Source organism: Microcaecilia unicolor, chromosome 2 (assembly GCF_901765095.1).
Source record: "Microcaecilia unicolor chromosome 2, aMicUni1.1, whole genome shotgun sequence".
Taxonomy (NCBI): Eukaryota; Metazoa; Chordata; class Amphibia; order Gymnophiona; family Siphonopidae; genus Microcaecilia; species Microcaecilia unicolor.
The window spans coordinates 503,095,892-503,113,687 of record NC_044032.1 but is presented as its reverse complement, the minus strand read 5'-3'; the positions used below and the strand labels follow the sequence as shown (position 1 = coordinate 503,113,687).

At 41.7% G+C, this 17,796-nt stretch overlaps 1 protein-coding gene across 2 annotated transcripts in view; it reads right to left on the bottom strand.

The window, feature by feature from the left end:
* EVC2 (EvC ciliary complex subunit 2) overlaps positions 1-17,796 on the bottom strand; it is a 351,907-nt gene that overhangs the window by 121,509 nt on the left and 212,602 nt on the right. For both annotated transcript variants that reach the window (XM_030191177.1, XM_030191178.1), the window contains exon 11: positions 15,430-15,605. In XM_030191177.1, coding sequence (XP_030047037.1) covers positions 15,430-15,605 — 176 coding nt within the window. The remainder of the gene's footprint in view (positions 1-15,429; positions 15,606-17,796) is intronic.

Sequence of the window (17,796 nt, the reverse complement as noted above, 5' to 3'; positions counted from 1 at the left end):
TCTCCCTTTTATACATAAGCAAACTTCCTGGGAGGACAGAAGAGCTGATGAATACTGTCATTTCTATTAACTTCTTAATCTATTTCAAAAATGCTCCATTTGCATTGTTTGCAAAGAATGAAATCTAATAGAGTACAGGAAAAAAATTAACTCACTCTTACAATAGGTGGAGGAGAAACATTTTCTGGAAATGGAATTCATTTGGAGAAGACAAAAGTGAGGCATAGAGTAACCCAGGGATTGATTCAGGAGCCGATACTATTCAATATCACTGTGAATGATATTGTGGAAGAGTTAGACGGAAACTTTTGCCTTTTTCTGGACAACATGAAATTGTACAACAGAGTAGGCACCACTGAGGGAGCAGACAAGATGAGAAGAGATCTAAAAAAAAACCTGGATGACTGGTTGAATGACTGGCATTTAACCTTTAAAGGCAAAACGTGCAGAATGATGCATTTGGGGTAGAGTTGTATGAGATAGGAGGAGGCTGATTTTCACAGATCAGGAGAGGGAACTAACTGATGATCTCAAAATAGGATAACGCAGTGGACAAAGCCAGAGGGATACTAGGCAGCCTAGAGAGAATAGCCAGTAGGAAAAGTAGGTGACAGTACACAATACAGTTTGCTTGTGAAGCCTCATTTGAAACAGTGTGTTCAGTTCTAGAGACTGTATCTCATTAAGCGAAAAGCAATGACATGGTATCTGCACTGAAAAAGTCCTGAGGACTTAAATTTGAAGAGGAGAGAGAGATATGATGCAATCATTTTTAATACACAAGAAAAATATACTTTCCAAAGAAAAGTAAACTATAGAGCTAAAGGGGAATGATAGGAAGCTACAAGGGGGTAGATGCAGAAGTAACATCAGGAAAGAAAGAACAGTGGAGGCCTAGAATGTCCTTCCAGAGGAGGCAGTAGAGACACAATCAGTGATGAAATTCAAAAAGGTGTAGGATAAACACAGGATACCTTAATGGCAAGAAGATCATTGGGTATCACAATTCAAAAGAGCAGTGAAATGACTTTTGCAGTTTTAAAAAAGCATGGGGGTTACCTGCAAGAGAGATAGTTACAACCCTAATCACCTTAATGGGCACACCAGATGGGCTATTCAGTCTTTATCTGCCGTTACCTATTATGTTACTTGTTTGCAGCTTTGTGTTTTGTGATTGGACTCTGCATTTGATGCTTGCTATTCATGTAGTGATAATACATAAATAAATGTATTATAGCTATGATAATAATAATCTTTCATTTACAATTTACTCTTGTGTTTATACTTCTCCAATTAATTCCTGAGGGAAGACAAGGCCAGAGAGGAGAGACTAAATGGATTATTTGCTTCAGTCCTCACTGAGGAAGATGTGAGGTAGTTACTAGTGCCAGAAATGGTAATCAATGATGATGATGAGTCATAGAACTTGAAACAAATCTCTGTAAACCTGGAAGATGTAATGGGGCAATTTGATAATTAAAGAGTAGCAAATCACCTGGACCGGATGGTATTCATCCCCGAGTACTGACAGAACTGAAAAATAAAACTTGCAGAGCTATTTTCAGAAATATATAATTTATCTTTAAAATCTAGCCTGGTGCTGGAAAATTGGAGGGTGGCCAACACAATGCCAATTTTTAAAAAGGGTTCAAGAGATGATCCAGGAAGTTATATAGACTGATGAGCCTGATGGCGGTGCTGGGCAAAAAAGTTGAGACTATTATACAGAACAAAATTACACAGCATTTACATAAGCATGGATTAATGAGACAAAGCCAACATGGATTTAGTCAAGAGAAATCTTGCCTCTTCAATCTACTACATATTTGAAGGGGTGAAAAAACACATGGATAAATGTGAGCCAGTTAATCACATAAGTATTGCCATACTGGGATAGACCAAAGGTCCATCAAGCCCAGCATCCTTTTTCTAACAGTGGCCAATCCAGTTGATATTTGAGCTCATTTTCGAAAGAGAAGGACGCCCATCTTTCGACATAAATCAGAAGATGGGTGTCCTTCTCACAGAGTCGTCCAAATTGGTATAATCGAAAGCCGATTTTGGACATCCCCAACTGCTTTCCGTCGCAGGGATGGACAAAGTTCAAGGGGGCGTATTGGAGGCGGGTCATGGGCGTGCCTAACACTTGGACATACTCGACCCATAATCGAAAGAAACAAGGACGTCCCTGACGAACACTTGGATGACTTTACCTGGTAATGTTTTTCTTACGACCAAGGCACAAAAAGGTGCCCAAAATGACCAGATGACCACTAACCCCCTTCCATCCTCAAAAAAAATCTTTAAAAATATTTTGTGCCAGCCTCTATGCCAGTCTTAGATGTCATACTCAAAAGTCCATGACAGCAGTATGCAGGTACCTGGAGCAGTTTTAGTGGGTGCAGTGCACTTCAGGCAGGCGGACCCAGGCCCCCCCTACCTGTTACGTTTGTGGAGGAAACAGCGAGCCCTCCAAAACCCACTGTACCCACATCTAGGTTCCCCCATTCACCCATAAGGGCTATTGTAGTGGTGTACAGTTGTGGGTAGTGGGTTTTGGGGGGGGGGGGGGTTGGAGGGCTCAGCACACAAGGTAAGGGAGCTATGTTCCTGGGAGCAATTTATGAAGTCCACTGCAGTGCCCCGGCATGTCAGGGGGACCAGTACACTAGAAATGCTGGCTCCTCCCATGACCAAATGGCTTGCATTTGGTCATTTCTGAGATGGATGTCCTTGGTTTCCATTATCGCTGAAAATCAGAAACGACCAAGTCTAGGGATGACCCTCTCTAAGGACGACCAAATTTCAGGATTTGGGCGTCCCTGATTGTATTATCGAAACAAAAGATGGACGTCCATCTTGTTTCGAAAATACGGGTTTCCACACCCCTGGATGGGGACATTTCGCGAGGATGTTTAAATCAAAACAAGGACGTCCCTTTCGATTATGCCCCTCATTGTGTATCTGGATTTTCAAAAGACATTTGACAAAGTACCCTATGAATGACTCCTGAGGAAATTACAATGACATGGGATAGGAGGAAGTGTCCTACTATGGATTAAGAACAGGCTAAAAGATAGAAAATAGAGTTAAATGGCCAGTATTCTCAATGGAGAAGGGTCGATAGTGGGGTTCCCTAAAGGTCTATGCTGGGACTGCTGTTTTGTTTTGTTTTTTTAACAGATTTATAAATTATCTAGAGATGGGGATAGCTAGTGAGGTAATTAAATTTGCTGATAACACAAAGATAGTCAAAGTTGTTAAATTGCATGAGGATTGTGAAAAATTGCAAGAGGACCTTAGAAGACTGGGAGACTAGGCATCCAAATGGCAGATTACATTTAATGTGAGCAAGTGCAAAGTGATGCATGTAGGAAAGAGGAACCCACACTCTAGATACATGATGCAAGGTTCCACATTAGGAGTCACCACCCAGGAAAAGGATCTAGGTATCATTGTTAATGATACATTAAAACCCTCTCCTCAGTGTGCAGCAGGGGTAAGAAATCAAATAGAATGTTAGGAATTACTAGGAAAGGGATGGAAAATACAAATGAAAATATTATAATGCCTTTGTATCACTCTATGATGAGACCACATCTCAATCACTGTGTGCAATTTTGATCACCGCATCTCAAAAAAGATATAACAGAATTTAAAAAAGGTACAGAGAAGGGTGATGAAAATGATAAAGTAGATGAAATGGGAAGGGAAAGGGGAATGGGACTTGATATACCACCTTTCTGAGGTTTTTGCAACTATATTCAAAGTGGTTTACATATATTCAGGTACTTATTTTGTACCAGGGGCAATGGAGGGTTAAGTGACTTACCCAGAGTCACAGGGAGCTGCAGTGGGAATTGAACTCAGTTCCCCAGGATCAAAGTCCACTGCACTAACCACTAGGCTACTCCTCCACTCCCTATGAGTTCCTTATGAGGAAAGGCTAAAGTGGCTATGGCTCTTCAGTTTAGAGAAGAGATGGCTGAGTGGAGATATGATAGAGGCTTACAAAATAATGAGTGGAATGCAATGGGCAGAGGTGAATCGTTTGTTTACTGTTTCCAAAAATACTTGGACTAGGGGTGATGCAATGTAGCTAAGTGTAGTAAATTTAAAACAAATAGGAGAAAATATTTCTTCACTTAATGTGTAATTTAACTCGAATTCTTTGCCAGAGAATGTGGTAAATGAAGTTAGCTTAGCAGGTTTTAAAAAAGGTTTAGATAATTAACTAAAAGAAAAGTCCATAAGCAATTATTAAGATAGACTTGGGGAAATTCCACTGCTTATTTCTAGGATAAGATGCATAAAATCTATCTTACTGTTCTGAGATCTTGCCAGGCACTTGTAATGTGGATTAGCCATTGTTGGAAACAGGATACTGGGCTTGATGGACCTTCGGTCTGTCCCAATATGACAACAATTGTTCTTAAATTATATTCCTATACCATGTATTGCAAAGGAATATATTATATTCCTAACCACCTGTAAACATGTTGGGGGTAATTTCATAACATTTTTCACTTGTAAAAGGGCTTTTATAAAATTATCCCACAGGTTATGTGTATAAAAGTGCATGCAATGCAAAGAAAACCTATACTTTTGTATGTGTAGGCATAATCTGGGGTGACACCAAAAAAGAAAATGACTAGATGAAGTAGATAAATAAATAAAGATTTAATAAAACATCCAAAGACTCAACACGAGTTAATAGTGAGCCTACTACCAGTGCATTGTCCTAATTGTGTTTAAGATGAATTAAATTACTGCATGAGACTAGTGAAGTTGAACTTTTGAATTCATCCTTTTCTAAGACTCCTGAGGCAGGCCATGTGGCCAAAATACGATTCGTGTCAAGTCTTTGGATGTTTTTATTAAAGCTGTATTGTTTGTATTAAAGATGTATTTATTTATCTACTTCATCTAGTCATTTTCTTTTTTGGTGTCACCTTCACTGGTGTGCCTTGCGAGGGACTTTCTTCTTCTGTTTCTTGTTGTTGGCATATTCTGGGGTACAGTTTGGGTGGAACATAATTACAGAGACACATAGGAAGACTTTTAATTATCTGCAATAAGCAGCTAGTTTGGGTTTTATCACATGGTACACATTAACATGGACCTATGCTATCATCTACTGCATATTAAAATAGCCAGTATAAAAAAAAAAGATCTGCTCTAGCTGCTTAATGCTGGTTGGGGAGGGAAGTGGGCATCACTTGGGCACATCAGAGGTATGGTTGGCTGTGACAGTTATCATGTGGGTTTGTACTATGTGCAAGCTGTCACACTGCAAACAGCACAGCTGCATTTAGCACCACCTCAAGAAGAAGTGTCAAGTTACGCCGTATTACTGGCAGTCTGATAGCACAATTGTAGGCTTTTGATGTGCCATGGTTTGGTACTTCTGTGCTTTCCAATTCCCTCCCCCAATATTCCATCCCCTCAAGGTCCAATTCCACTCCACACCACCTCCTTGGCAGTTTGTACCCCCTCAAATATCCCCTAATTCTATTTCCTCTCCTCCCTAGACACATCACCCCCTTCGACAATCATTCCCCCCCAAAGTCATTGATGATAGTGATCCCCCTCTACTGCCACTCAATTCAGTGGCCGCATACAAAATGGCAGCTCTGCCCCCTAGCAATAGTCTCACAGTACCACCGCTATGGGTCATCCTATCAGATAAGGAGGCCAAGCCTCCTCCATTTATCGCACAGTCTTTCCACTCATGACATGTTTACTTTTGCTATTAATATGCAGTAAATGCAAAAAATAACCACACTGTAGTAAGACAGCCCCATAGACACTTATGTGTCTTTATAAAATAGGCAACTGCTTGACCTACCAACCTATATAACCTGTTATAGAATTACTGTTTAAATGATTATCTGGCACAGAAGGTACTTTATTGGGGGTTAACATGCTCTTTTTTTTTTTTTTTTTTTACTTTCATCAATTTTTATTGATGACTCAAACATAACCAATAGAAAAGTTATCATGACAGAAAATATTTGACCATTCAGTATAGTTCAGAAACATGAAGCCACTAAAATGGGCCGCCAACAAGTATTTCTTGTTTATCCCCCTTCACCCTCATCCCACCCCCATGCTGTAGAGCTACAATCCAGTAATAAGCATATTATCAAACCCCTCCCACCTTAATTATTATTATGATTAGCATTTGTATAGCGCTACCAGACGCACGCAGCGCTGAACACCTGACACAGAGAGACAGTCCCTGCTCAATAGAGCTTACAATCTAAAAATATAGACCCCAAACCCCTCCCCTCCCCACCTATCTCCTGATGTTAAAACAACACAAAGCCTCCTCCCAGATCCCAGGTCTGGTTTCTTATGACCCCCCCTCAAGACCACTGGAGCAGGGAAATTAATAACATCATATTTCCTTACCCTCTACCCCCCCCCCTCCCAGGTACCTTCATGGTTAATTGTGGATCTTACATGGAGTCGAAACTCAAGTAGTAGTCCAATCAGCCAGTCAACACCTTCACATTACATTGATCACCAAACTTCTACCTCTGGGAGACAGAGAGGACAGATAGGATCCCCAAAGGTTCAGAAAGCAAGTTTTACGTTTATGGGAACCTCTTGCCTCCCACACCTCCCTTGTTACCAATTGATGCAGCTGATTGCGCCAATGCCAATATTCAGGGGGTGCATCTGAAACCCAAGTCTGCAAAATGCATTTAAATGTCAGCAGGTAGGCTTTCCGGAGCAACATCCTTGATTCTGGAAAGGCTCCCCCCTTACTGACCCGAAACAGTCCAGTAGCAAAAGGGATGAGGACCGCGTCACCTGATGCCGAATGATCGACAACAAATATGCAGTGACCCGATCCCAAAAGCGGCGGACCTGCTCACATGTCCAAAAGGCGTGATAAAATGTATAGTCTGACTTGTTGCATTTGGGACATACTGAAGAGGACAAACCCCCCACATGGACCACCTGAACTCTAGGGAAATAGGCCCTCAGAAGACCCCGAAAATAAGCTTTGGAATACTCCATATAGCAGACAGCATATTCCACAATTCCAAATTCAATCCCGAGTCAACTTCCCAGTGATGTCGGATATCCTCCAGGTCCTTATGAATACCTAAGTTCCACAAAGTTTTATAGATTCCTGAAATAGAAGTGGAAATCTCTGATATCGTGTCAAAAAAGTTATGAACTTGAGCTCCAGTACCTTTACCCAAGGGCTCCACCCGCAAAGCTCGAATGTAATGCTTTAACTGAGTGTGCATAGACATCTCCCCATTGTATATTCCCATGTCCTTTCAATAGCTCTAAAAACTTGAGCCCACCCGCGTATCCCAGACATGTTTCAGTCTACTAATTCCCCCATGTTCCCAACTTTTGAAAGCTTTATTATCAGAACCAGGGAGGGACAATGGGTTACCCCGTATAGAGAGGAGCTCGGTAATCTGCGGATCCCCTCCGATACTTTTTACCAAATATCTCCAAGCCTCCTGCAAAGGGTTTAAAGGCACAGAAATCTTCAAACAAACAGGTAATAAATGCCGATCCGCATGTAGCAGAGAGATCAAATCATAAGGAGCAAAGTACCCTTGTTCAAAATACAGTGGCGTAAAATGGCTTTCTGAGTAAAGCCAGTCACACACATTGCACAAAAGGCATGCATAATTATATAACTGTAAATTGGGCAAACCCCCCCCCCCCCCGTGCCCAATTGCCCAAAAGCAGCTGGTAACGTGTTTTGGGTTTCTGCTTGGCCCAACAAAATCTGCTAACTAACCGGTTAAATCGTTGTACATCTTTTTTTTAACATCCGTAAGGGCAAGGCTTGAAAAAGATACAGCCATCTGGGCAATATCACCATACGAATAAGGCTGATCCTCCCCACAAGAGAGAGAGGCAGCCCCTGCCACTTATCCAACTGCTCCTCCATCCCACAGAACATCCAATGCATACTGAGATTATAAAGATCATTTATCTGAGGTGCAAGAACACCACCCAAATACTTGAAGGAACTGTGTGCCCATTTCAGCAGGAAGGTCCCCCGCCACACCATCAGAAGATCTGCTGAGGTCGCCAAGGCCACTAACTTTTCAAAATTAAGATGAAAACCCGCAAAATCTCCATATTCCGAAAAGGACTCCAGTAAAGCAGTCAATGAAATTTGAGGATCTATCAGGAGCACCAAAAGGTCATCAGCAAAGGCTGCTAATTTGAAATGTTCAGCCCCAATTACCACTCCCTTTATGTCAAGATTTGAATAGATATCTCAAATCAGTGGGTCTAGGGACAGTGCAAATAAAAGAGGTGACACTGGGCATCCCTGCCGAGTCCCCTGACAGATCTCAAATTCAGTAGATATCATCCCGTTTACCATAACTCTTGCCCTGGGGTGAGTATAGAGCGCGCTAATCGCAGACACACACCAACCCTCAAACCCACAGGCGCCCAGGGTTGCAAATAGAAAGTCCCAAGATACACAATCAAACGCTTTTTTGGTGTCTAATCAATATTGCTGGCGGTGCCTGCTCAGCCACAACCTCCAAGGATGTCAAAATTTGTCTAATATTTTTAGTCACCGATCGTTCCTATACAAACCCTACCTGCGATTCATGGATGAGCGAGGGCAACATCCTTCCCAGTCGATTGGCTAAGATTTTTGCGAACATCTTCACCTCATGATTAATACGTGATATGGGTCTATAAGATTCAGGTAACGTAGGGTCCCGGCCCGGTTTCCGTAAAACAACAATTTGTGCTACATTTAAATGTTCAGATATTTTACCCACTTCTACCCACGAGTTAAATAAGGCAGTCAGCGGGTTAACAATAGCCTCCCCTAGCAATTTGTAGAACTCAGCCCTTAGATCATCTGGGTCGGGAGCCTTGCCCAACACTCTTACCAAGCGCTCATGAGACTTCATCCGTTTGAATTGGAGCATTTAGAAATGCATGATTGGACTGTGACAGATGTGGGAGATCCAGACCCTCCAAGTAGAGGCGGCCTGGCAAATCAACAGTCTCTGGGGGAATATATAAAGTTTGATAAAAGGTTCGACAGACTTCACAGATGTCTCTATCAGTATGGATCGACTTTCCTTGAGCATTTCTGATAGTAATTATAGACTTTGAAGCCTGCTTTTGAGTGATTAGCTTCGCTAACAACTTTCCACACTTATTCCCATGTCTGTATAATTGAAATTTATAGTAAATTTGTGACTTAACTGAACATGAAGGAGCGAATTAAACGCGTCTGCACCGACAAAAGCTCTTGTTTCAGTGCAGCAGTGGGTGACGTGCCATGCATACGGTGCAGAACCAGAAGCCTCCGCTCCAGACTGAGAAGCTCCCTATCCTTCGCTTTTTTGAAATGACTGACATAACTAATTGTTTCACCCCGCAAGACAGCTTTAGCAGCCTCACAAAATATGGTTGTATTAGGAACACTATCCTGATTAAGCTGTGCATATTCGGTCCAACTTTGTAGTAAACGCTCCCTACATTCCGCATTATGATACAAATAAGCCGGAAAGGTCCAGGATGATCCGAAATAACACATGGCTTTATCTGTGAATCTTTAACAGAATTCAAAAGGGATCGGGAGATAAGCAAATAATCAATCCGTGATTGTGTACCATGTGCCCAAGATAGGTGTGTATAATCTTTATCAAGCGGGTGCAAAACAAGCCAAATATCTAAAAGATCCAGCAGCTCACAAAAACCAGGCAACCCCCTCATTGACCAGGCCCTTGGGCATGGTGAAGGGCGAGATTTGTCCAACTCAGGGTCCCAGTACATATTAAAGTCACCACCTAATATCATGGGCATAGAGGAGAGTCCCAAAAGTGTGTGTGTAAGGTGTTTATAAAAAGGCACCATCCCATTGGTTGGGGGCATAAATACTGCCCATAACAACCGGTTGTCGGGCTATCAGGGCCTAAAGAGAATGGCAACACCCCCTTTCTTACCATCAGCTGGTGACGACACACAATCACTCACCCACCTGCGAGCCAGTTTAGCATGCTCCTTGTCAGATAAATGAGTTTCCTGAAGAAAAACTACATCAGCCTTGATACGCTACAGATATTGCAACTTTAACCATAACAGCAGAAAACGTAAAGATAAGCTCACAGATAAATATTTTAGTTTGAAGTAGAGAGACCGCCCCAGCGCACGGCCTCCCTCCACATATATTACACCGTGTTTTTTTAAATAAGACCACAATATTATAGTTGTTGAAGACACAATATTGAACCACCTGAGCTCTGACTCCATTGTAAAATGGTACCTGACCCCACCATCCACAACCCAAAGACCCCACCCTCCTTACCCCACTACTCCCTTCCATAATGTTCCCTTGGGAACTAGCCACTGTTGAACGCCCCCCTCCCCATCCAACCCCTTAACAGCCAGATATTCCTAACCCCAACCTTACAGTTTACATTCATTCTTATCAGTTTGTATTCTTGCACTGCTTCTACTTGTTGTAGGGAAAAAACCCCCACACATTCATACACACCCACACACGCCCCGTTCATCCCCTTATCCATGAAAATACCCATTCTTATGCCCAACCAATCCCAAGTCCCAAACCATTATCTAATTAGAATCACATATCATGATTCACAGTTGAAATAACTGCAACAAGCACTGTACTAATAGGTACAATAGTTATGAGCAAAAAAAACCCTGTAATACAGGGCAAGGTACCCCATCATTTGCAATTTGTCTCACCTGTGCAAGGCAAAGAATAACTGTAGAACATAATAGGCTAATGAAAATAACAATAAACCACTCACACCCCCTCCACCCAAACTTCCACCCTGAGAATATTATCTGATGCACACATGTCCGTTTGACGTGAGGGAAAAAAAAAAACATTCCGAAGCTGAGAATTATATTCCATTAGTCATAAAACAAACTCCAATAACACCACCAATCTGTTTGGAAATGCTCAAAACGTCTTGAGGCCCAGCGCTGGATCTGGAGCGCAATAATAGATGGTAAGCAGGCCCAAATCAGCAGTGTAGTAGTCAGTGACAACGGTCAACAGCTCCATTGTCAGACAGGTTAGCTGCCAAACTGGCAATCAGCTAGAAGCCATAGCTACATCCAAACAAGCATAAGATTCCAAAAGGTTGTAGATTCCTCCAGCAATGTCCTTGTCAACACATTTTCAGAAGATAAATCACCGTTTAAGACTTCCACCATTCTGCTCCAGGGAGCCCAGTACTTGGAGAAAATTCTGGGTTTCTGCCACTGAAAGATTTAGATTTAAATTAGATGCCAATTTAAATTAGATGCCAATTTAGATTGTAAGCTCTGTTGAGCAGGGACTGTCTTTTCATGTTAATTTGTACAGCGCTGCATAAGTCTAGTAGCGCTATAGAAATGTTTAATAGTAGTAGTAGTAGTAGTAGTGAAAGACAAAGTTTTGGCTCTCCTTGATGTGAGATGTGCAGTTTGGCAGGATATAGGAGAGCAAATTTGATCTTCCGATTGTATAACTGCGAACAGAATGACGAGAAATTCCTTCTTAGCGTGGTCACAGCTGAGGAATAATCTTGAAAACACAGTATTTTTTGACTCTCATAGCGCAACTCTTTACCACTTCACATCACTTGTAAAATTGCAGTTTTATGAGCAAAATTAAGGAGACGACAGATCACTACCCTGGGCCTGGAAGACCCCTCTTGTCATAGGCCTATCCGATGGGCCAGCTCCACCACCAGTGGGCTCGCCAACTCTGACAGAGATAATTGCTATGGTAGCCAGCGTTCCAAAAAGCCTCGAAGATCTCTCTCATCCACTGATTCTGCCGACCCCACAAACCGCAAGTTATTTCTACGTGATCTATTTTCCAGGTCCTCCAACCTATCTTCGTAAGTATCCAACACTTTTTGCATATGAATCTGGGCTTCCTCCACCTTCATCATCTTGTCTTCCAGCTCCCCAGTGCGATGTCGTTAGGTCGCTAACTTCGCAGCGATGTGATCGAGATTGCTTTGAAGTTGTTCTAACTTCGAGTCTATGGGGCCCCGCTGAGTATCCAGAACATGCTCCATTGCTCCCATAACTTCTGTTGTTACCTCTGCTACCCATGCGGAGCCAACATTAGAGTTGGGCGGAGTAGCAGGTGCTGCCATCTTGTCACCATGTAATTACTGTTTGTCTTTCTCTTTCTGAGGGTTTTTAGTCGCCATTGGTTGTTAATCACCTATTCCTGAAAACTCATCCCTCAGAGACTTTTATAAAGCAAGAAAAGCCAAAAAATCCAAGGTCTGCAATGTTAAAATTAAAGGTTTTATGGAGAGGTGGCAGGAGCAGAGAGACTGGTTGCTGCTCCTCAGCACTTGACCCCCCCCCCCCCCCCCCCCCACACTTGGACAGTTTTAAAGAAGACTCACTCCTTTTTTTTAAACAACATTTTACCCCTTAGCTTGATGTTGAAGCTGAGCAATCAATTTCCATGTGTTCTGAGTTTCCTTACACGTTTATGTTCATCTTAAAATGGAACCCATAACTTTGCTGTCAGTATACTGGTAGGGTTATTACTCTGAATGTGGTCCAGTATTTCATGGTGCTCCTCGGGGATTGATATTGTCTCCTATTCTATTACATTTGTAACAAGCTCCATTGGCTATGGAAACAGATACATTTGGAGTAGATTTGTAAATCTTGGCAGATGATACTCAGATCAGGAAGCTGCAATTACCAATGTAAACTGTTGTCTGGAACGGTGGTTACTTGGCTGTGCCATACTGATTCCAGGAAAATCATCTCCAGAAACAAGAGAAGAAAGGGGACTGAAACATTCTAGTTCTATGGTTAAGGAGAAAAATGGGGTGATCTTTACAGCTATCATTATAACTCTCTGCTGTACTTTTTCAAGAGTACACATGCTTGTATGTGTGGAGTAATTCTATAAGAGGTATTTTATGCATAAAAATTGGCATGTACACTTGGAAAATCTTTTATAAAAATTATTCCCTTATATTATCCCCTTTATTCTATAAATGGCGACTAAAGTTGTGCAAGCAGGTTAGTGTGCGTAACTGATTTGCATGTGCAACTTAACTGCTTAATATGTCAATCAGCACCAATAATGGCTAACAACCAATTATTGGTGTTAATTGGCCTTAATTAGGAGATCATATTCTATAATGATCACGTGTAAATCCTCCTAACATGTGTAAATATTTGGGGGTGTGGCTAGGAGCATTCCAAAATTTTACATGTGTAGATATAGAATTCAGCCCAAACATGCCTAATTTAGGCGTTGGCATTTACAACTGCTTTTGGCAGGCATGATTGCTGGCGCCTAAAGTTAGTTGCAGTTTATGCACTAAGCACTACTGTATAAAGGACGTGTATCCATTATAGAATAGCACTCAGCGCGTAAAATTTTCAGCACCGATTTTTAGGTGACACTTATAGAATTTACCCTCATAGGTATGAGCATATTGAAATGATTAGGTTCATTTCTAGAAATGTGCAGAAGACAATATTTGATTCATTTTCAGTTTATTTTGGGATCTGACCTGGTTTTGAGATTTTTTTTCAGTTTGTTTCACACATTCTTTTTAATAGTTTGTGCACTATAACTTTTTCTAATTCATAGGTTAACACATGTTAAGTCAATTTAGCACACATTAAAAGCCCCATTTTATATAGAACTAGTAAAAAAGGCCCGTTTCTGGAACGAATGAAATGGGCGCTAGCAAGGTTTTCCTGGGAGTGTGTATGTTTGAGAGAGAGCGCCAGAGTGAATGTGCGGGTGTGTGACAGAGTGAGACTGTCTGTGTGACAGTGTGTGTGAGAATGAGAGTGTGTGACAGGGCCCCCTCCCCTGTTCCTAATGCCCCTCACCCCGTTCCCTCCCCTCTTTTTCCTCCTCCTTCCCACACTTTGGGTTCCTTAAGGCTTTCAAAAGTCTATGTACCCCCTTGACCCTAACGCCCAGTATCCGGATACCCCACCACTTTCCTCCTCACCCCTCCCCCAAGATGTAATACTTTCACGTCCTTCATTTTTAAAAAAAAGTGTCCTATCTACCCTGTGTACAAATGCCCGGCATTCAGATTGTGTTCCTCTCGTAAATTTTCATTTCTTTCATTTATTCAGAACTTGCCCCCCCCCCCCCCCCCCCCCTGAACACTTTTGGTTCCTTCAGTCTGTGTGCTAATGGCCAGCATTGAGATTGTTTTCCTGTCCCAAATTTGCATGTCTTTCAGTCATTCACAACTCCCCCCACTTCTCCAGTTTAACACTTTCGTTTCCTTCAGTCTTAAAATTCTCCTATCTACCCTGTGTCCTAATGGCCAGCATTCAGATTGTTTTCCTTTCCTAAATGTTCATGTCTTTCAGTTGTTCAGAACTCCCCCCTCCCCCCATTTAACACTTTTGGTTCCTTCAGTCTTTTAAAACTCTCCTATCAACCCTGTGTCCTAATGGCCAGCACTCAGATTGTTTTGCTTTGCCAAATTGTCTGTCACTGATGTCAATGAGGTCACTGTGTGCCTGCCTAGCAGACCACTTCCGGCAGGCACGGTCCCAGGCACATCCTGTTGGAGGTGAGAATTATTATATAGGATGTAGATATCGGACCTGAGATGCCATATGGGGGACATGCTCAGTTATGTTGATATTTTAGAAAAGGACCTGTCGATGCAGAGACTTTTCTACAATACATGTAGGAGTTCATGTGTAATTACTGGAATGTGCAGTGGGAGCAGCCATTTTACAAACACACATGTTGATAAAATGAACGGCACAGTTCCACATGAAGGTATTGGCATTTACACGTGCAAGTGATGATTTTACAGCTTCCACATGTAGCTGCCTCATTTTGCAAACCCACAGATAGTAACTGCTGCCAATCAAGTATTGAGGCTGTAATTTTAATGTGGATTCATTTCAGAAGTGGACAAACTAACTTGGGATTAAGAAGAATGCATCTTTAGTCCCTCATGAAAAGCTCTGACCAAAAAAAACAAAACAGAACACTTTTAAAAAACGTATAAGTGCTGATGAGTATGTGTAAAAGTCAATATGTAAAATTTTCCCTATACACATGTATTTCTCTTTGTGGAATGGTTATGAACATGAACATTTTAGTTCTGCTCAAAACCACACCCCTTGAAATCTCTAGATAGTGTGGGTCACAATTCATAAACAGCAGCTTATAAAGCTAGTATTAACAAGTGGAAATTGCAAATAAACCATCTAAAATAACTCCCTAAATGTTTTAAGACCCACTCATGAAACAAATGTTCAGTAACAACTGCACATTCTTGTTAATTTTATTTAGCAACAGATGTCAGCTGAGCACATTTAATCCTGCCAGCAAAACCTGCTGGCATTATATTTATGTCTACCAACAAGGAATTTTAAATACAGCAACAGTGCTTTTCTGTTTTGTACTTATTTTACCTTTCCATAGAACTGATGAGGGTCATTATCTGGGTGGCAACTGTATTCAAGAGACAGCAGACCTGGTTTTCACATAGCTGTAGGGTATACACCAGGTATTTTCTGCAGGCAAATCTTTTACTTAGATGATATTTCTTATTGGCCTGCAATAAATCCATTAGTTCTTCAATCTCCTCCTAAAGCAAATAATCAGAACAAACCTGCCAATTAGGTATCTAGACCAATATATGCCACATATATCTTCAGATAAAGTCAGAACATTTTTTTAAATTCAATACTGAATTGAAAAATATACTGTGCTTGTAAAAGTCAAACACAGGCAACAATTACAGCCGTAAAAATATTCAAACAACTCTACAAGTTATGCATTGAGGGGCATTTTCGATAAACTGTAAGTAGGATTTTGGATGTTTTGGGACCATTTTGGGGGAAAAAAACATCCAAGAGAAAAACACCCAAAACCATCCACTGGAATGTCTGGGGGCCATCATTCTTAGTAGTGTAGCCATACAGACAACCCAGCAGAGCAGTGAGGCAGTCTAGAGGGCATTGAAGTGAACTTCAAAACAAAAGGCCACAACATTTCACTATAACCCCCTTATATTGTATAGTGAGCCCTCCAGGAATACAAAAAAAAAAAAACGTATTGTACCTCACCTTTAATCACACAGGTGTCACCTATATGTAGGTATTTAGTGGTTTTTGGAGGGCTCACATGTTCCACCACAAGTGTACCAGTTACAGATATGGACCTGGGTCCTCTTATCTACAGTCTACTGCACCAACCACTAGGATACTCCTGGGACCTGCCTGCTGCTCTAACAAGAATGGCCATCATATCTGAAGATGTCATAGAGCCTGGTATGTACTGTCACTGTCACATCTTAGGGGGGGTGGGAGGGAGTCTGTGATCACTAGGGGAGTAAGAGGGGGTTATGCCATAATCCCTTCAGTGGTCATTTGAGGCACCTTTTCATCCCTTATTCATGACTGAAACAGGTGTAGCCAAAAACATCTTAATTTTGGCCCTAGACATTGTTTTATTTCATTAGACGTTTTTCAGCAGTATCTTTTGGTGCTGCCCATGTCTTGCCTAGGTCCAGTCCAAAACATGCTCCGACATGCCCCCTTGAAATTTGGACAAACTGTGGAGAAAAACATCTACAACTGGAGCATCGAAAATCACAACTTGGACGTTTTTGAGAGAACAGCCATCTACTACCTTATGACATTTTTTGGGGCTTTTTTTTGTTTTGAAAATGAACCCCATAGATCCTACATTACTATCGGGCTCATTTTCTAAGCACTTAGCCTCCCAAAGTTCCATAGAAACCTATGGAACTTAGCCTCCCAAAGTGCTTTGAAAATATGCCTCCAAGTCAGCACAATACACAACATAACATTTTAATAGCATAAGGTACAAGCAAAGATGGAACAAATAGATAGTTAAGGTAAATAACAGGTGTTACAAAATAAAAAAGACTAATTTAAAGAAAGTTGCACAGGAAGTCAGAAAGGTGCCTGGATATTAAGTATAAGAAATCTAGAAGTCTTGCTTGCATAAGCATTACACCATTTGTCATTGCAAACTCAAATTAGTTTCCAAAAGCTGTCTTAAGTCCCATAATAGGTGAAATTGTGCTCACCTCTGCCCAGTCACAGTAGCTGAGGTGACTCAAATAAGTCATGGATAAAAAAATCAAGCTGTGTTATGAAGTGACTTTGAAATGAAGATCTGAATATATCAAACATGGAGCTGCTGAAAGAACTCTGATTTAAAGGTGCAGATTTGAGGAAGGCTATAAGGGAATGGGAAATGGGACTTGATATACCGCCTTTCTGTGGTTTTTGCAACTACAGTGCAGTGGGAATTGGACCCAGTTCCCCAGGATCAAAGTCCGCTGCATTAACCACCAGGCTACTCTTCTACTCCAAAATTCAATGTGCTTGACTGTCCCTTGGGGCCAGAAGCGGAGCCAGGTTGACGGCACAGGGGGGAGTGAAAGCGGCGTGACAGCGGACTTCCGCCGGCGCACATTTTCAATGCAACACGATGAGAAAAAAATAGGTGCTGGCAGAATTCCATTTGGGGGAGCGGCAGCTCCCCTGGCGCCCCACCTAGCTACGCCACTGCTTGGGGCACTCTCATTTTCATGACTATAATATGTAAAGAACAAGACACTGTTTCGACTAGGGTATCCCTCCAAAGTCAGCAGCTCTGGGTTAAGGATACTGTTGAGAAAGGTCATTGTGAGGCTTAAGACTACGTTAAGACAACTACAGAGGTCTCCGGCTAAGACTGGGGAATGTGTTGTCTGTTCAACAATTTCAAAATTACTTCACAAACATAGCCTATATGGCAGGGTG